The sequence below is a fragment of the Clarias gariepinus genome, chromosome 19, assembly GCF_024256425.1.
Source record: "Clarias gariepinus isolate MV-2021 ecotype Netherlands chromosome 19, CGAR_prim_01v2, whole genome shotgun sequence".
Lineage (NCBI taxonomy): Eukaryota > Metazoa > Chordata > Actinopteri > Siluriformes > Clariidae > Clarias > Clarias gariepinus.
In genome coordinates this window covers 4,107,407-4,127,343 of record NC_071118.1, presented here as the reverse complement: position 1 = coordinate 4,127,343, position 19,937 = coordinate 4,107,407, and the positions used below count along the sequence as shown (strand labels likewise).

At 37.5% G+C, this 19,937-nt stretch overlaps 2 protein-coding genes across 2 annotated transcripts; both read left to right on the top strand.

Annotated features, from left to right (window-relative positions):
• Window positions 1-1,643: 1,643 nt before the first annotated feature.
• On the top strand, window positions 1,644-8,118 carry arl3l1 (ADP ribosylation factor like GTPase 3, like 1). The gene is made up of 6 exons (XM_053477922.1): window positions 1,644-1,881; window positions 2,876-3,019; window positions 4,520-4,636; window positions 6,054-6,104; window positions 6,492-6,677; window positions 6,876-8,118. The coding sequence occupies exons 1-6, from the start codon at window positions 1,864-1,866 to the stop codon at window positions 6,921-6,923; spliced, it is 564 nt and encodes a 187-aa protein (XP_053333897.1). The 5' UTR covers window positions 1,644-1,863; the 3' UTR covers window positions 6,924-8,118.
• Window positions 8,119-11,319: 3,201 nt separating this feature from the next.
• Window positions 11,320-19,587, top strand: LOC128508037 (myozenin-2). The gene is made up of 6 exons (XM_053479232.1): window positions 11,320-11,390; window positions 11,544-11,625; window positions 15,094-15,248; window positions 16,719-16,869; window positions 16,976-17,156; window positions 19,287-19,587. The coding sequence occupies exons 2-6, from the start codon at window positions 11,559-11,561 to the stop codon at window positions 19,441-19,443; spliced, it is 711 nt and encodes a 236-aa protein (XP_053335207.1). The 5' UTR covers window positions 11,320-11,390; window positions 11,544-11,558; the 3' UTR covers window positions 19,444-19,587.
• The last annotated feature ends 350 nt before the right edge of the window (window positions 19,588-19,937 follow it).

Genomic DNA, 19,937 nt, shown 5'->3' with positions numbered 1-19,937 from the left:
AATACACATGGGTGTGGCACAAAAAAGCGGTGCTAATTCAAGAACACTATATACTGTAACTATATTGCGTACACTATTATGTTGCAGCTTTAAGATAGCGGCAAAGACTGCCAAGCAATAATTATTTGCTGAAAAATAGATTACATTTCAATACATCTGGTATTCTGTTTCTCAGATACTGTAAATTTAGTGCTAAAAAGTATTTTGTCTTCGCTTCGACTCCTTTCTCCAAGTCTGGCTTGTTTTACTGAAATCTGTTTTTGTTGGCTGCGTATTAATTAACTAAAAGGACAATATTGGAACCAGAATGTGAGGTTGAATGTCAGCTTGCTTTGCTACTACATGTGCATGGGTCCATTATTAAATTTCAGTGATTTTTTTTTCTGCCTTTTTTCTTTCTTTTTTAAACTGTTGTTCAAACACAATGGGTCTCTGCTATTTAATGCTATCTTGTATTTTCAGTTAAAAACTATAAATTAGACTCTAAATTAGCTCTTTAAAACAAGTTAATAAAATTATTAATATTTACAATGAATTAAAACTACATAGGAAAGGATATAGGCAGTACAATGGTTTAGTGGTTTTAGTGTCAACTTGCACCTTCAGGTTTTGGATTTGATTCCCACCTTGGGTCTGAATGTAGTTTGCATGTTCTCCCCGGTTCTTGGTGGGTTCCTCTGGGTACTCCAGTTTCCTCCCACAGTCTAAAGACTTGCAAATGAGGCTAATTGACTCTCAAATTGCCTGCCATGTGAGTATGTGTGCCCTGCAATGGATTGGCACCTCATCTAGGGTCTACCCTGCCTTGTGCCGTGAGTCTTTTGGGATTGACTCCAGGCCACACCTGACGCTGGGATAAATGATCTCCTGCTTCATGCTTCTGTTATCAAGTTCCAAAGATACCAAACCCCTGTATATCTTCCACTAACTGTCATTAATAAAAATAAGATTCCATCCATCCATCCATCCATCCATCCATCCATCCATCCATCTATCCAGCCATCTATCCAAGCTGTCATCATGAAAGATGGTCGGCTGCAATGACCTTTGAGTTCCTTCCATCGGTTTTTGCTGTATGTTTCAAGAGATGTTGCTAAAGGCCGCACGCTTCTTCCAACCTCCAGGGACACACACTTACATGCTTACTCATACACTATGTGCAATTTGGTAACACCAATCAGCCTACAATGCAAGTCTTTAGACTATGGAGAAAACCGGAGTACCGGTAATTTTACTTCGAATTGTTTACATGTTTGAAGTAACTGAGGCGTCTGACTTCCCTTACACACAAGCCTCTCAATCCTAGGACTAAAAACTCCAGAAGTTCAAATTGGATGCTATCGCCCTCTGCTGAAAAGGAGCAGTACTACATCTAAGGCAAATTTGTAAATAAACAGGCATGGCAGAAGATAAATCCCAAACCACAGAGCCAGGAGATGGGGAAAGAAGAAAGGGTGAATGGATGAATGGATTTCTTGCACTTGAGAGCCAGAGATATAGAGAAACACAGAGCAAGACTGAGAGAAAAAAGTCTCAGGGCATTCCTGAAGCAGGTGGTGAGGAGGGATAATCCAGGTAAGACTTTAATGCAGGAGAGAAGTCTGGGGGAAGGTGAAAGGAACAGGAGAGATTGCTAATTGTGGAAGACTAATCCAATCCGTGTCCCCCTGTCTCCTACACTGAAGACAAGCGAGCCAGAACAAAACTCCACTTTACTAGCTAAACAAGCGTTAGAGGTGAGGTTAGACTTGAGGATGGTGAGGATCTGCACTTGACCTAGGCACTTCTGCTTGGATTCACCTGGATAGCATGTAGCTGGGGTCTTTTTCCTCGTTCTCTCTGTTCTGCCTGCATAGTCACATCATGGGTGAAATCCAAAAGGTATGTATGCCTAAATCCCAGGGTTCTGCTATACTGCCATGCTTCTGTAAGTGTTATTTCAGGCATAGAAAATGGCAAATTAATTTAAATTCAGATTTACTTTTTCAAAAATTTCATCTTGCCACATCTAAGGCAAATAAGTGACAATTCACTTCCCACTATTTTAACTAATGAGCTACTGTAGTATTTTGGATGTAAGACGACATCATAGCAAATGAATGTGTTGAATCATAGTCAAGTCTACCTATAATAATAATAAAATGAATATAAGATTAAGCTTTAACATTTTAATATTTTATTGACAGATTATTTTCCTTTTCTCGAGCTTAAAATTAGTGAAGTTTTCTGCCAATACGACTAAACTAATTTAAGCTTGAAAACATTTTTCCCTTAAATACATTTTCTTGTAAACTGGAACAGGTTTTCTACAATAAGTGTCCTACAATCCTTCCTCAATCCTGACCAATTTCCCAGTTCCTGGTAAAGAAAAACATCCCCACACCACGATGCTACCACCACTGTGTTTCACTGTAGGGATTTGCTCACAGGTTAATGAGCATGGTTGGGTGTACTTCAAATGTAGAGCTGTAAAATTAATACATTTGGCGAGGAATAGGCTTAACAATATTTTGGTTAATATTTGGTTTGGTTTATTGGGATCTTTATTGGGATAAAAATTTTAGTAGGTTCTGAACTGCATTTGGAAATCTACAGGACACAGAATTTTTGTTGGCAAGTAAAAATATTCAGAATATTTTATGAATATATTTAATATACATAGTGTATATGTTAGTACATTAATTATTTAAATCAAATATAAATATATAAGCCTATTCTGTAAATATTTACATGTATACATGTATTTTTTGTAGCTTTATTTCTTTATTTCTATTATTATTTTGGGTTTTATATATATATATTTGATAGAGATATATATATTCAAAAACATCCATCTTATCCTTCTATTAACCAATCAGACCGCTGTCTGTTCCAGGGTCTATTTTCCATCATTGAGAAACTAAAGGGCACGACAGAGCAGGAGCTCCGGATTATTCTTCTTGGTCTGGATAATGCTGGGAAAACCACCCTACTGAAACAACTGGCCTCAGAAGATGTAAACATGATCACACCAACTCAGGTAAATTCGGTTGCAATCAAAAATTGTCTAAGCTCTGGTTTCAAATGCATTGTACACCAAACCCTTGGGTAATACAATTTAGCTTATTGAGATACAGTACATAAGGCACATATTAACACATATATGGCATAAGTGATCTATTCCTTTATAAAAAAAAAAATTAAATTTATATTTTGGGAATGATTATTCTAGCAGAATAGTTAGCATAATTACACAAATATATTACTTTTTAGACTGCAAATAAATGCTGTTGAAATATCTTGACAGCCTGTGCAGCACTTGACATCTACAGTATGCAATATTTTTAACTGTAATATTACAATAAACCAAATATCTAACTATTAAACCTCTTTCTCGACATCTACTAATTTCAACTTGGAACTAGTATTTCTCGTTTTAAAGTGGAAGGTAATAGTTACTGTGATTAAGACGAAAAAAAGGGGGCCTTCATTGTGATTTGAATTAAAGCTAAGTGTGAAGAGAACATAAGCTCAGCACTTTTCCTAGACATGCAAACATTTTAAACCTGCGGAAGAGATGCATATGTCCTGTATGCACTTGCACATAACAGAACCTCAGCTGGGAGTTATTGCCACGTCCCCCGTACAGTTCTGACCTCACTCCAAGCCATTTTTGCATGTTTGTGCCATTGAAGAGGAGTTCCTGGGAGGCCAGCGTTGCAGACTTGAAGCAGGCAGTCCGATCATGGTTCTGGCATACTAAGAAATCTTTCTACCTTGATGGTATCCGAGCACTGTATTGTACATAATCGGGTAGAAAAGTGATACATGTTGCCATGTGAAGATACTTTGAAGATATAATGGATATACTCTATCGGGCACGCTTTCACACACTTAGTTAGACATAAAATGAGACGAGTTGCTGTCTCAAAATACTGTACACTTCTATATTTCTCTATCTGAAAGACTTTTGCAAATAAAATTCATCTACTTTAAAGAACGTCCAGACTAATCCTTTAACCCTTTGCATTTAAAGTGTAAACAACAAGATCATAGACACACTCTGTTATCTTCATGCTGATGACGGGCCTTGAGGTCTATTTATGTCGTGTTCTGAACCAAAGTACAGTCAGCAAAGGCCATATTTAGCTGACCTAATAATGACTTCCGTATGGCTATTAATAATAGTAGACGGTCCACACTAACTGGATCTTTGTTACTCGGGCGATTTGGTCAGATAGCACCTTAACTTCTATTTCAGACCCAATTTCAGGATTAAATATAACACCCAGTTATATAATGAGCAGGATCCCTGCTACCACACAGGCACCTAATTATGAGGCCAGTGTATTATTAAGCAGTGTCTTTAGTTCTGTGTATAGTCATTACTTAACCAAAAAACTGATGCCCGACTATATTTCGGTAAATATACAATAGTTAGCACAGTATAGTATAACTTCTTTGAACACTTTTTGTATGAAAACAATTGTATGTAACAGTACAGTATAACTGTTTTATTGTCTGTTGTATAATATTCTAGGGCTTTAACATTAAGAGTGTCACCTGTCATGGCATGAAACTGAATGTCTGGGACATCGGGGGACAGAGGAAGATACGTCCCTTCTGGAAAAAGTATCTGGAGAATACGGATTTGTTGGTAGGTTGTAACAGTTTTTTTTTTTTGTTTGTTTTTTAACATTTTTAAGCTAAGATAGATTTAACATTAAGGCTATTACAGAGGATTACATACGGGTTTCAGTATGACTTTCTTCTCAAACCGCCCAGCTTTTTAATGACTCCTTATTATAATAGTATAATAGGAATTTATACATGACTCTTGTTACTACCCTGGAGTCTCAGTTATGTCATATTTAGGTCATGTGACTCTGGATTTTTTTAAACATTCAATTAATTATGCAACTTCTGAATTTATTATTTCTGCTTTTGGATTTTGAAGCTAGTGGAGTTTTGTTGTCGGTGGTGTTTATATATATATATATATACTCAGCAAAAAAAGAAATGTCCCTTTTTCAGGACTGTGTATTTCAACAGTAATGTTGTAAAAATCCAAATAACTTTACAAATCTTCATTGTAAAGGGTTTAAACAATGTTTTCCATGCATGTTCAATTAACCATAATCAATTAATTAACATGCACCTGTGGAATGGTCGTTAAGACAGCTTACAGAAAGTAGGCATTTAAGGTCACAGTTCTAAAAACGCAGGACACTAAAGAGACTTGTCTACCGACTGTGAAAAACACCCAAAGAAAGATGCCCAGGGTCCCTGCTCATCTGCGTGAACGTGCATTAGGCATGCTGCAGGGAGGCATGAGGACTGCTGATGTGGTTAGGGCAATACATCGCCATGTCCGCACTGTGAGACGCCTAAGACAGGGCTACAGGGAGACAGGAGGGACAGCTGATCATCCTTGCAGTGGAAGACCACGTGTAACAACACCTGCACAGGATCGGTACATCCGAATATCACACCTGCGTGACAGGTACAGGATGGCCACAACAACTGCCCGAGTCACACCAGGAACACACAATCCCTCCATCAGTGCTCAGACTGTCCGCAATAGGCAGTCCATGAGGAGGAGATGCACTGCAGTACTTCAAGCAGCTGGTGGCCACAACAGATACTGACTGGTACTTTAGATTTTGAGCCTCCCTTCATTCAGGGACACATTGGGAAACATTTTTAGTTTATGTCTTATGGTGTTGACTCTTTTAGGGTTCATACAAATATTTACACATTAAGTTTACTGAAAGTAAAAACAGTTGAAAGTCAGAGGATGTTTCTTTTTTCTTTTTTTGCTAAGTATATATATATATATATATATATATATATATATATACTTAGGCTAGGACAAAACGGAGTGAAACAATAAAAGCTTGTATAAGCAGATGAGTATTGTTACGTGACTGCACAGAGTTCAAAAACATGTCAGAAACCCTGATGGAAAAAAACACACCTATGTAGGACAACATACAATTGTTTTCATACAAAAAGTGTTCAAAGAAGAAAGACCATCCTGTACGCAATATCTGAATCTTTTCTCTTCCTGACAGATCTATGTCATCGACAGCGCAGACAAGAAGAGGTTTGAAGAAACAGGGCTGGTGAGAACAACCAATTTACAACAGTATATGTACATGATAAAGGTTAGGCATAGTACAAAATGTTCCCAGAGAAACTGAAAACCATTTTGGAGAAAAACAAGCTTGGGAGGATGTGGGAGGTGAAACCGGTAGATATCTGAAATGGCATAAGGTAAACCTTATCAATTTTGCATGGACAGCTGTCCATGGTTCTTAAAATGAGCACAGTCATTTATTACTCACTCATCTGACAGATGGTTTAATCCAAATCATCTTATGATCGAAACAGGACACCGTCCAAGCCGAGATGTCGAGGCTTAAGGGTCTCACTCAAGGCCGTGATTCTGTTGCTGATCTAGAATTTAAACTTACAATCTAAAAGCTATTTATTTTTATGAACCCATGTAGGAGCTCTCAAAACTGATCGATGAGGAGAACCTCAAGGGAGTGCCTGTGCTTATCTTTGCCAATAAGCAGGATCTGACCACAGCGGCTACAGCCAGCGAGATCGCCGAGGGGCTCAACCTGCACACCTACCGGGACCGGGAGTGGCAGATTCAGGCCTGTTCGGCTATTTCTGGCGAAGGAGTGTGGGTGAGTCCTTATAGATCTACACCAAAAACTAGGATTGGTATACTTTGTGACAACATTATCCCAGCATGTGGAGTAATTTTATTGTAGTCACTGTACATAAAATTAACAACAAAAAAGTGAATAAAACTGTACGAAACTTTTCTTAACCTAAGCTTGTGTTCAAAACAGTGTTCTTTTATTTTTCCTTTTTTTTCTCAGGATGGAATGAACTGGATCAGCAACAATATTGTAAATAGGAAGAAATAAAGCAGCTCGAAAAATATCTTTTGTATTTAAAAAGAACAAGTAAATAATGCAAGTTCAGATCAGATTGACGTTCTTCAACGATAATGTTTTGTAATATTTTATACATTATGCAGTACATATAGTGCCTTGCAAAAGTATTTATATAACTTGAGCTTTTTGTCACATTACAACCACAAATGTCAGTGTTGTTTATTGAGATTTCTTTTTATGTGATAGACCAACACAAAGTGGCACATAATTTTGATGCAATGATGCTGCCACCACCATGTTTCACGGTGGAGATGATGTGTTAGGGTGATGCACAGTGTTAGTTTACCGCCACATGTAGCGTTTTGCATTAAGGCCAAAACTTTTAACAGTTGTATTTATACTGAGATTAAATGACACACCGGTGGACTCTATTTATTAGTAATTAAGTGATTTTTAAAGATGGTTGGTTTCACTGGATTCTAGTTAAGGGTGTCAGAGTAAAGGGAGCTGAATACAAATGCACGCTACACTTTTTAGATTTTTATTAGTAAAAAATATTTAGAAACCATATATCATTTTCCTTCTACTTTACAATTATGTGCCACTTTGTGCTGGTCTAGCACATTCAAACCCCAATAAAATACATTTACGTTTGTGGTTGTAACGTGACAAAATGTGGAAATGTTTAAGTGGTATGAATACTTTTGCAAGGCACTGTATACTGAGTTTATAATGACTGACATCAGTAAGTGTTCTGCTGTTTGATATACAGTATACAAACTCTCCAGACACTTCGGGGAATTATTACAAAATGAAAAGCGAGCACAGGAGGAGGGGGGAAGCAGTGTCTGCTTGTTTCTTTTCTTCTCCTTTTATTACTGCTTTTTTATGGTTTTTGATTTTAGAATTCTTTATAACAGGATCTCTGTGACTCACACTAGCAGCACATTGTGATACAAACAGAGCTGCAGCCTAAAAAGGAATGAGTCATTTGTCCAAGTGTGGCATTCACTAGAGAATACATACATTAGTTAGAGTTTTCTATATAGTTTGGTCTGGATAAGTTGTGTGCTAGAGGAACCGTCTCAAATATAGAACCTCCATTCGTGACCCGAATTCTTGTTCTCTGAGTTATATTTGTTAGTTCTTGTACTGTTTTTAATAAATTGTGATTGTGTCTGTATTGTTATGTCATTAAAGCATCTTTATTCTGTCAATAAATGAACAGTTGTACACCTTATTATCCAATCAACCAATCATGTAGCAACAGGTTATTAATCCATGCAATAGGAGATCACGTTAAACGTCAGACCAGGGAATATGTTCTCGACACTTTTCTGCATTATTATTATTATACATAGTGCTACTGCTGCGGCTGCGACATGACCGAATGATTTAAACTAACACACATTTCCTCACATACAATTGCAGTTTCAACCTTGTAGAACATAGGTCTAAAGCAAATTGATTTATGATCATGCATAATTGGATAACTGAATGAAAGAACAGATATTCCTAATAAAGTGGCCAGCAAGTATGTATACCTTTTTTTAAACATATGTTAATATTTGGAAAGTGTTACCAAAAAAAAAAAAAAAAAAAAACTTTACCTGCTGAACAGGTTGAAGTAGAAGGTGTTCGAGTCAAACTGGGACTTTTTATGCGCAGAATAACAGCATACAGTGACCCTGCTACACTAATGCACTTATCCCAACATTTCATTAGTGCTTGGATGCCATACATTTTTTTTCAGTACGCTAGACTGCCTGTCTGATTCTAGTCTGAAACCCTGGCCTCCCAAGAACTCCTTTAATAGCCCAATCATGTGAAAATGGCTTGGGTCGAGGTCAGGACTGTACAAGGGGGGGGGAGGTACGGCAATTACTCCCAGCCGAGTTTCCGTAATGTGTAACTGGTGTTGGTGAATGATCCTGTGTACTGTTCCCAAACCGAGATGCTTCTCTTCTGTAAGTGAGTGACAAGTGATCTGTTGATTTTCAGGGATTAGGCGTTCCCCTCGGAGAATGTTCACAGGAATGACTGCAGTGGGCTCCGAGCCATTTCAGCCAGGATTGTTATTGACAGACTTACGGGCTTCTTTAAAACATTTGCGCTATTCAAATGTTACTGAGGCTAGGAGTCTCATCACCGTTCTGTGCTTAAAGTATTCTGTAAATGTCAATCCGTTTTACACCTTCATTCATGAGAAGTTTCACGACGAGCCCTGGGTTGAGTTGGACACCCCTCATAAATAACAGACAGAGCTTTTCGGTTTTCCTTTATAAACTTCAGATTTTTTTCCATTTTACTATTTCATCTTGTTACTCTGGAAATGTTAGCAAGATTAACTGAATGATTTGTGATAGTTTGCCTCACAAATGACCCTTGGTTGGTTTGTAAACTGTGATTTATACAGTATTTGCTGTATTTATTGTGTCATATTTCGTTACAGTATTGGCATCGGGTAGTGTAGAGTCTTATTAAACAGAGTGCAAATCTATTTTTACAATACTACATCACCGGAAAACAGTATGTTACTATAAAATTACCACCAACGGTTTTACCGTTACAGCTATTTTATTGCCAAATATTCACATCAAATATAGAATTCGAAAATTGAGTTAAATGCATTAGGCAAATAACCTAATAAAATGTCTTTATTAAAGCAAGCATTCTTTTCATTACAGTAGCTTTTCCAAGAACCTTAGCATAGTACTGTGCAAAAGTCTTAGGCATGCACAAATAAAAGTTGTAAAGCAAGGATGTGTTTGAAAAAAAAGAGTGATTAATGATACAAATCAGTATTGAGTGTATTTTATGAATATAAATAGTGATAGATAGTTTTGTGTATGATTAAACGCAATGCAAATTTTGTCATTTTGTATGTCTTGTGGGTAAAAAGATTGTATTGCCCTCATATTGATGTGGGGGATGAGAGGGAGTGGGACTGACTACCGAGGGCCCCGATGACGGGAGGGTCCTCTTAGTTCTGGAAAGAAAAGTGAGAGATGTGGATCAAGAAAGCAAAGGCCTTAATGAGACTGCTTAAATTTATGGCTCAGAGTTCAGAGCTGCTGCCCTACATTAAGCTGGTGGAAAGCATGTAGGTGATTTGGATGGTGGGTAAGGTAGACTGTATTTTATTCATTTGCTTGGATGAATATTTCCAATTTCAATTTGTAAAAATTTAAATAAATACAGTCACACTTAATTGTTGTTTCATTTTGTTGAATTTTAATTAGTTTGTTTTTCATTTTTGCATACACGTGTATATTTTTATCAGATAAAAAGAAAGACAATTGATAAATACAATTTCATGCCTTTTTTATGTAGTGTCTGTAACTTTTTAAAAATTTAAAACTTTAAATGATCTTAACTGTCACTCAGATTAAACTTTGGCAATTTAGATTTCACATAAACAGACATAAACCTGAAAAGTGTATTATTTTAAAATGCAAGATTGTTATGATATTACAGCATGAAATTGATATGGTTACAGACACTACAGATTTTTTGCTTTTTAAGCTTTTACCAAAAACCTACTTAAGCAACTATTTTTACAGGTCATATGCTTCTAAACGTTACATTGATTTTATTAACAATACTTTGAAATATAAAGTATGAATAATTTGCATTTTAAATCATAATTGCTTAAAGCGAGACAGTATAAGGCTGAAAAATGGCCACTTCTGGGAGGCCTATAAAATCATCTCTCCAAAATGGCTGAAGTTAGCATAAACTCAGAAGTAGCTTATGTGGGACATAAAGTTTCTGTATTATATGTATAACATAAAAAAAAAAGCCTCAATACTGTGTTATGACTGTTTAACATTGCTTAAATATGCAGAACCCGTGGCATGCAGGGTAAGAGGAGTCATATGTGTGTACGTGCAAAACCAACGCCCTTATCGTCAGAATCTCACTATAAGCTATTCTGAAAAGTTGGCAGCCCTGGCAAAATGCTGTGATATCTAGGTTACTAACTAGAAAGTCTAGCTTAACTTCTGTTCTAAACCTAACTGGAGGAATAGCCAGAAGAGACAAAGTTTTTTGTCCTTTCTTTCTTCTTCTCACATAAATGCTGACAATACCAAAACCTTTGTAAAACACCTAACAGTTAGATAAAGCAGGGGGAAAGGTTTTAGTTCCTTGCACTTTTTGAGACCCTCCTCAGGCATAATTACAAACTCTGCGAATGCCAGACTGGGGGATGACTCAGAGTACAGAGCTGCCTCTCAAATTTACTAAACCATCTGTGAGCGTGTCTGAGGATCATGTTTTTATTAGTGTGGATACAGAAAAACAGTCATGCTAATCTCAGTCCATTAGCTCTTGCACCCACTTCTCTATAATAAGCCTATGATCTAAGCAGGGAGAAACTCAAGGGTCCATTTCTAACCCTGGCAAATATAAGAGTTCCCTGCTTTGGACTTTGATTCAGAGGAGATTGCTTCAGTCCCTTGTGTATATAGGAAAAGCCATTTTCTCCATAAACCGGTAAGCCGGGCAAGGCTCGGTACAGCATGTAAAACTCATATATACTTTTCAAGAGGCTTTAGAAGAGCTGCATGAAATGTTTGCATGTGTCATTAATTCAAAAGATTTGTGCACGTAGTGAAAGACAAACATTAAGCTGTGCTGTGTGTCTAGACGGATCGGATCATCATGCCTGTCGACCTTGCTAAAGAGAGACAGCAACAGTCTGTGGCGATGTGCTTAGAGGCTCGAGGAGGTAAGACAGAACGATTGCAAATTAATTCGTTTTTATAATAGTTTTTCCAAGTAGGAAACAAATCTATTATGATTAACCAGAAACATGTTTACAAAATCTAGTTTAGGTTGTTTTTCTCAATAAAATTGCATTAAAACATTTAATATTCAAAGTGTTCACTGTTATGGAATTTAATTGGTGAAGAAAAATGACTGTCTGTAATGCAATATCCCAGCAAGGTTTTAAAAGCTTTTTTCCATCACGCATGACCAACTGTGCGAGAACAAGAGCCTTTACAGACATACACTTAACGTCTAACGTCTGGGTTGGAATTCATCCAGTCGAATTTATTGAGTGATTGAACCAATACTTTATTGGACCTCATCAATACCCCAGTGTCAAACCTATTGATTGAATGATTAAGTTGCTCAGTTTGTCAAAATTCATCCAAACCTAAGTGTCAGATCTGTTGATTCAGTGAATCAGTTGCTCGGTTCATCAAAAGTTTATCCAGAGCCCAGTGTCTGGTTTACTGATTCTGTGATTCAATTGCACAGTTTGTCAGAAATCACATCACAATTAGATTTAAAGAAAGCTCTGGTAATTAGAATTTATCCGAACACTAATGTCAACTTTACTGGATCAGTAAATCAATTGTTCAGTTGATCAAAAATCTGATTCAAATTTACTGATTCGTTGAATCATCGTGGTTAGCACTGCCTTCTTGCACCTCCAGGGTCCGGGTTCGATTCCCGCCTCCGGTCTGTGTGCATCGAGTTTACATGTTTTCTGCATACTTGGCTCCGGTTTCCCCCCAGAGTCTAAAGACATGCAAGTTAGGCTAATTGGTGTTCCCAAATTTCCATAACGTGTGAATGAGCATTTGAGTGTGTGTGCCCTGCAATGGTTTGGTAATCCCAAAGGAAAACTGTATACAGGATAAAGTGGTGTATATGATGAGTGAGTTATTTGATTGCTCATTTCCTGAGAATTAATCTCCAGGGTCTGGATTACGGATTAAGTTACTTAATTCATCCAGTTTTACCTACTCAGGGTCGAATTTAATGATTCAGTGAATCTGGGGCTCAGTTCATCAGAATTAATCCAAACCCCAGTGTCAAATGAGTCAGTGTATCAGTTGCTCAGTTTACTGGAACTCGTTCAAAGCCCAGTGTCATATTTTATAATTCGGTGGATTCATTGCTTCATTTAATTAGTAGTTCCCAAGATTTCAACCATAACTATTTGAGAGTACATTTATAGCATATTCATGATAACGTACTCCATAAGCATACATTCAGGAGTATATAAAAAACAATTGATGTTATATCAAACCTTGCAGTACAATCTGAAATAATTAGGGCTACATGCTGTACAGATGAAACCCTTTAACATCCTGTTGATTTATGCTGTTTTACAATTTTATTCTTCCTGCACAATTCAAAACCAACCTACAGAGTGTGGAAGAGGACAAAGAAGTGCTTCGGGAGAACCGCGGCTGTGGTCAATATTAGAGCAGAATTATTCAAAGTCTGTCTCGGGAGGGATGAACAATAAAATCTCGGCCACGCTGATAGGGATGTGACGCCACATAAACAAGAAAGCTGACAATAAGCACATGGAGCACGAGGCCAAAAATGATTTATGCCTTCCTGACCCTCATTAACTTCACACAGCTTGTATGTATGAAGGGACTGACATTTGTAAAAGCCTTGTTAAGAAAACAAGCCTGTGTATTGAGCAAAACCTCTAGACACCTTCGTGCAGAAAAATAATATGCTCTTATATTTTTTTCTAGTTTCTTTTATCTATTTTTTTTTTTTTTTTTTTTTACATGTGGGTGGATTTCCTTTCAAAAGGCATAAAAACAACACTGCATGTGTATATACTGATTACAGAGAAAGCTGATGTATCTTCTAGGTACTGTACATAAACCATACCATGAACACACATAAGCAATATAGGCAGTCATGAAACGTGTATAAAGCACCCGGATTCATAAAAGTACTAATGTTAAAGTGGGAATGCAGTAATAATTCATTAGAAGTAAGAGTGAAGAAAATTCCTCGAAAGCAAACGCCATCTGGTGAAAAACTGCTTGAGCGTTTATTTTACAAATTATTTTTTTATATGTTGATAAATCACACAATAAGTCTGGAAAAAAACAATTATACCCATAAATGTTATCCATAAATGATGCAAAAGAAAAGAAACATTAAGTGATTAGCTAATGTAAGTTATGCAAATGCTGTTGGGGTTTCTGTAGCTTGTTTAATATCAGGCTAGCTGGTCTAAATTATTCAGCTTGGTTTACTTGTACAAGTTTCAACAGATTGGATTATAAGCTTTAAAATGTCCACGGATTATGATGTATTATACATTTACATCAATATCTATATCTATATCTAACTACAGTATACCATAGGTATGTATATAAGTATGTACACCAATCAACCACAACACTACCACCACCGCTAGGTGAGTTAAATAAGTTAATAACATTGATAATCAATGATACATGTGACAGGATCACAGGCACGCATTGCCCATGAGGACCAAAGGCCAGCCTACCTGATCCGATCCCACAGAAAAGCCAATACAGCACAAATTCCTGAAGAAATTTCAATGCTGGCCACAATAGAAAGATATCAGAACACCCAGTGTATCACAGCCTGCCATGACAAGCTTCTTGACTCCCCAGTGTCCAAACTCCTCGGATCTTAATCTGATCGAGTATTCATGGGATGCACTGAACAAAAGACCGATCCATATTGGCCCCACCCTGTAACCTACAGCACCCACAAAGGATTCACCACAAACATCCCAGTGCCACACCCCCAAAGATCTTGTGGAGTCATGCCACTAGGGGTCAGATCTGCCCTGGCGGCATAAGGAGAATCTACACAATATTGGACGTAATATTTTTTATTATAGTTTTAATGTTATGACATGACAAAGAGGTCAAGGTGTTGACTTGGCTTCCAAAATTCCCAGATCTGGGAGAGATGTGCACCAAACTGATCCAAGTCTGATCCATGGAAGCCCAACCTCACAACATACTCTATAGACAGACACCGTTAGAGGTCCTGTGGAGTCCATGCCTCAATGGGTGAGGGCTGTTTTGGCAGATTAAGGTGGACAGATGATTGCAATGCTATAGCTGATTAATGTACATACACCACTGGTGTGATCTGTCAATCAAATATCTCCATGTCTGTTGGAGCCATAGCCTCTGAAACTTCTAAATAATCACACAATGAGTTGCCTTAAATTTTTAGTCAATTATAAAACCCAAAATAACCTCAAAATCATGCATTAGTATTCAGTCATCCTGGTTAATGGTTTTCGGGACGTGACTGATAAAAGCGCTGTCTTTGTTCAACTCGGGCAAGTTTAATATAGAAAGAGTGCACCCATGTAATTATATATGCTTACAGTGTAATCACAATGTACTCATCAATTATGCATATGTGTGTCTGCGCGTGACAGAGTGTCTGGATCTGGGAAAGAAGATCAGCGTTCCTCAGGATGTAATGATGGAGGAGTTGACCCTGCTTTCAAACAAGGGTTCCAGAATGTTCCAACAGAGACAAAAGAGAGTGGAGAAGTTCACACTCGAAGGTGCCGGAAAGCAAGCTGACAATGTAAGCCAACGCTGTAGTGTGTCATTATCACACACTTATGTAATGCAAACAATGAATTGAAAAACCCATGCGTTCAGTTAAATTATACGGTTCCTGAATGCATTAGTTGTGCACAGATTTGAATCTGAATAACAAATACAGGCCATGGAGGTGAGATTTTACTGCTCGCATCATCCTCATGATTCAAAGGATATATGTGACTAGCGTAAGTACTGTACACGTTGTTGATGGTTAAAGTGTTTGTAGAAATGGTTAAAAGGTTAAAGCTAATAATCTGATCAGCTGTAATGTAATAAGTTATATTATTATTTCAGACTGAAGTCTTTCTGTATGGCAGAACCCATTGTTATTAGTACGAAGAAATAACATTTTGTAAGGTTGAGTATCTTACGCTTGTTTACGCTAAGTTTTTCTTTCGTTGCCACCCAAATACGCTCCCTGTCCGGTAATCACAGGTGAGAAATCGCAAAAGTTGACCAGTTTTGTCTTAAAACGATTCCAGCATGTTCAAATTTACTTGTACCACTTCAGCACTGTTTTTTCAGCGAAAAAAAAAAATAATTAACTAATCCCAATAAAAATCTTCAGTTTAGATTTTCCAATTAATATCTATTGGTGCAGGTGTTTGTTTACATTGAGACAGTAGCGCATTAGTAGCTCATTTTGAAGTAAGGTATTGAATCCGCCAAATAACTGTTTATAACATCGCCTTATGGTGCAGGTGAAACTTCGGGCAGATATCCAAGTACTGCAAAAGTTTCATTCAATTCTGTCCAGTCAGTTTTGTGTGATGCTGTGATAAAATCTGGCCCTTAACTGCTCATAACTTCACTTATAACATTTAGACTTTAGAGCATAACCCTGGGCTCTCAGTTTGGAACATATAAGACAAACTAGTTTTAAACTTCCCGCAGAAAGAATAAACATACAATCTGTCTATTCCATTCATCTTTGAAGGTACAGCTTTCATAGTCTACTTGCCTTTTTCTTTTTCTTTTTTTTTTGGAGACGCGCTTTTATTTGTGTTTCGTGAGGATTCATGTTTTTGAGACTTTTGTGTTTCTGTGTCTTCCGCATACTCTGTATATACACAGAAGAATATCTTGTTGATTGGCTCTGTTGAGTGCCATGTATAGCCACGCCCTCCTTGAGAGAAAAAGTGCTATATTCATTCAAAAAAAGCGTAAAATAATCTGGCGCATAACTGCTCATTACTTCACTTCTTCTCAACTGCATTTCGTTCTTGCAGTTTTAACTTCAGGCAAATACCAAAGTACTGCCAAACTTCCATTCAATTCTGTCTAGCCAGTTTTGTGTGATGTTTTGACTAAATCTGTCTGAACAAAAAAAATTCCTAAACTGGTTTCTGGTCCTTCAATGTATGAAACGTATCATTGAAAGAGTGAGTCCTGAATGATGTTCCAACACCTTTCTTTTATTTATATAGATGATGATTTCTGTCTTCTTTAGGGAAGTGAGACTCTATCTCATCAGGCTACAGAAGGCCTGACAGATAGAGCTCACTACGACACGAAGGTCAGCCCTGCAGAAAGAAACACGCTGCTGGCCAAACTTCAGCACACCGTAGCCAAAAAGGGAAGCCCGGGCGTTCTGGCACCAGGTGACTACACCAGATTTCAGTCTGTGCATAAATATTTGCAAAGAAAGACAGAAAGAAGAGATAAAATCTGATTAATAATGAGGCTCACACAATCTTATTGCCGCAGGATATTCTGGGCCGCTGAAGGAGATTCCTCCTGAGAAGTTCAATGTTACAGTAATCCCCAAGTCCTACTGCTCACCATGGGAGGAACGGAGCAATAATGAAACCTTGCTGGCTGACATCAGCTCCCGTCTGCCCGAACCTCCTTTCAAACTCGCCCCTGCCAACTACAAATGTTTTAACAGGTCAGCGTTCAACAATGTTTAAAACTGATTTATCTCTTTTACATATACCAAAAATGGGGCGTTCGTGTCAAACCGGGACTTGGTGAAATTTCTGGTGTATGAAGACGTCAAAGCGATTGATATTTACTCGATTTAAACACTGCAAATGGTTTAAAGAAAGCCATACTTCTGTGAATGACGATCCTAGCTGAGGTGGCTAAGAGCTCACTGCAGTCGTTCTCATGAACATTCAGCTTGAGGAACACCATCATCAGCTAACTTGTCAACTTGCAGAAGAGACGTATCTGTCTGTGGGAACCGTACACGCAATCATTCGCCAACATCACTTGCAAATTACAGGAACTCGGCTGAGAGTTATCGCCGCATCCCCCGTACAGTCCTGTCCTCGCTCCAAGCCATTTCCACATATTTGGGCTATTAAAGGAGTTCCTTGGAGGCCAGCGTTCTAGAATGAAGCAGTCAGTCCGATCATGGCTGAGAAAACTTCCTACCTCGATGGTATCCAAGCACCAGTGAAACACTGATTTAGATTAGTGCAGCAGGGGATTATATAGAGAAATAAACAGAGACACTCATAACTGTATTCTGTTATCAAAAGACAATCAAAAGACCCGGTTTGACTTGAACACCTCTTGTCTACAAATTTTATAAAGAACTTTTTTTTGTGTGTGTGTGAAATAATTGTCTATTGTTTTGCTGTATTTTAATCTCACACAATGAGCATTAGGAAGCAGCACGATGTGTTTAAGTCAGTGATTCGTATAAATGGTGTAATAAAGCACAAGGTTTTGGTGAGATAAGCGGCAATCCTTAGCACCTCTAGCTAAAACACGAGCAGTCGCTAGGAGAGAGGCCACAGACGAACCATGATCGTCAATGTAAAGATTAAATAATAATAATAATAATAGACTGTATACATCATACATAGAAAAGAGGATATTATAGGCATGTTTAATAAACGGAAAAATATATATGAATAGATAATGAGAAAAGTTCATGGTTGCAGTCAAGATCCAAGAGGAAGAGACACCAGTTAAGTCTTTCCTGTCGTGTGCTGCCACCAGGTGCAAGCTTGAACAATAGCAAATATGTTAGAAAGACCTAATATACATATGAACTAAAAATGTAAAAATGCAAGGTACATACTGATTTTGAAACTATTGAAATGTCAGAATAATCAACAGAAAGAAAGGTCACCAAATATCTGCATTTCAATGAACAATTGATTTCTTTGACACAAACAGGTTAAATGTCATTAGACCACAGTCCACCTGACCGCTCCAGTAGGAATAATCAATGTTGTAATTTTCTTATATGTAAACACATATTACATATACTGTACATACATACACACAGATGTGTAGGTTTTCTGGCATGGCGGTGTCAGAATGGTGGACTTTGCAGTTCCTAATTTAGCTTAAACTTGCCAGACATCATTTAATTAGTTTTCTATTATGATTTAGCATTTTTTAAACTTAAACATAGGAGAACAAAAAGTGATAGGATGGTGGCAAGGCTGCTATGATGTATGAATGTTGTGTTGGTCTAATAGTTGCAATGTTGTAATAGATGCAACAATAATAATAATCCAATAGATGTAATAGTTTTAGATGTACAACAGCTCAATGTACAATATAAATTAATAAGAGGTTTTGGTGTAACATAACACCACTTTTTTTATTATTGCTCCATAACATTTTGTTTTATTTTATACTTATAAGGGAACAGAAATCGTTCAATAAATATGAGCTGCCAACATTGTTTATCCATTTTATTTGGATAAACACACAAAAACATACTTCAACACAGTGTAGCCTATGAGCAATAAAATCTAACATATAATGAAATACAGAAGAAAGATGGTTGCTGGCAGAGTTTATCAAATTAGGATTAAAACTTAGCCACCTTTCTCAGAACATTGCGACTGCGTCGTGCATGGGTGGTGCAGATGAAGCCCCGATTAAAAATTTTAACCAGCATGCATTGTGGCAATCCAAGTCGCAACAAAGTCCAGTTGATATAAAATTATTGACTCCACAGTTCTATGTGTGAGAAAGGCTTTTTTTTAAAAAAATTTTATGTAAACGAGATGCTGAAACACACCCTGATCAGAACACACTGCTTTCACAGAGCCCCGATTCCATTCGGAGGGACAACAGGTAGTACCCGGACGCTGCCTCTGCCTGGCTTTGAGCTCATGCAAGCCTACACTGAGCCCTCCCTTAACTGGGAGAGAATGTGCCATCGACCCAACTTTAACCGCATACCGACACCCTGGAGGGCTTAAATGCACTGCTGAGACCCTAAAACAGTCAAGCATCAGTGGTCTGCATTTAAACATCCCTACAGCCACATCAGCATGCATAAAATCATATAAACTGCAAACTGAGCCAAAACACTGAGGATTCTTCTAACTAAGGTTTACAAATTTACAGGCATCAATGTTAAAACAGAACACGATAAACATTACAAACAATGTACATTTTATTTCTCGTTTGTTGCCTCTTTTGAATTCATTTTTAACACTGGTCACTGTTTGGGTTGGTAACACGGACTACAAGAGAGGTCCACAGTGGCCTCATGTGGTGTTTATTGGTCATTTTCTGCTTGTTACAAGGACTATAAAAAGAAAAACACATTCAAAGAAAAATAAACACTATCCCTCTTTGCAATCCGAAACCTCAAATTTAAATATAAAAGCGTTACAAAATGAGATGCGTACTATCACTTTAAACTAGCTATAATTCGTTTAGATGTTTAAGTTTATTTAGTTGTATGATA

Excerpts from the sequence above, each read along its gene's own strand:
- arl3l1 (XM_053477922.1), top strand. Across the intron at positions 3,020-4,519 it reads ACATGATCACACCAACTCAG|GGCTTTAACATTAAGAGTGT; the intron begins GTAAATTCGGTT and ends ATAATATTCTAG. Across the intron at positions 6,105-6,491 it reads GGTTTGAAGAAACAGGGCTG|GAGCTCTCAAAACTGATCGA; the intron begins GTGAGAACAACC and ends GAACCCATGTAG.
- LOC128508037 (XM_053479232.1), top strand. The coding sequence starts at position 11,559 with ATGCCTGTCGACCTTGCTAAAGAGAGACAGCAACAGTCTGTGGCGATG. Across the intron at positions 11,626-15,093 it reads GTGCTTAGAGGCTCGAGGAG|AGTGTCTGGATCTGGGAAAG; the intron begins GTAAGACAGAAC and ends TGCGCGTGACAG. Across the intron at positions 16,870-16,975 it reads CCCGGGCGTTCTGGCACCAG|GATATTCTGGGCCGCTGAAG; the intron begins GTGACTACACCA and ends TTATTGCCGCAG.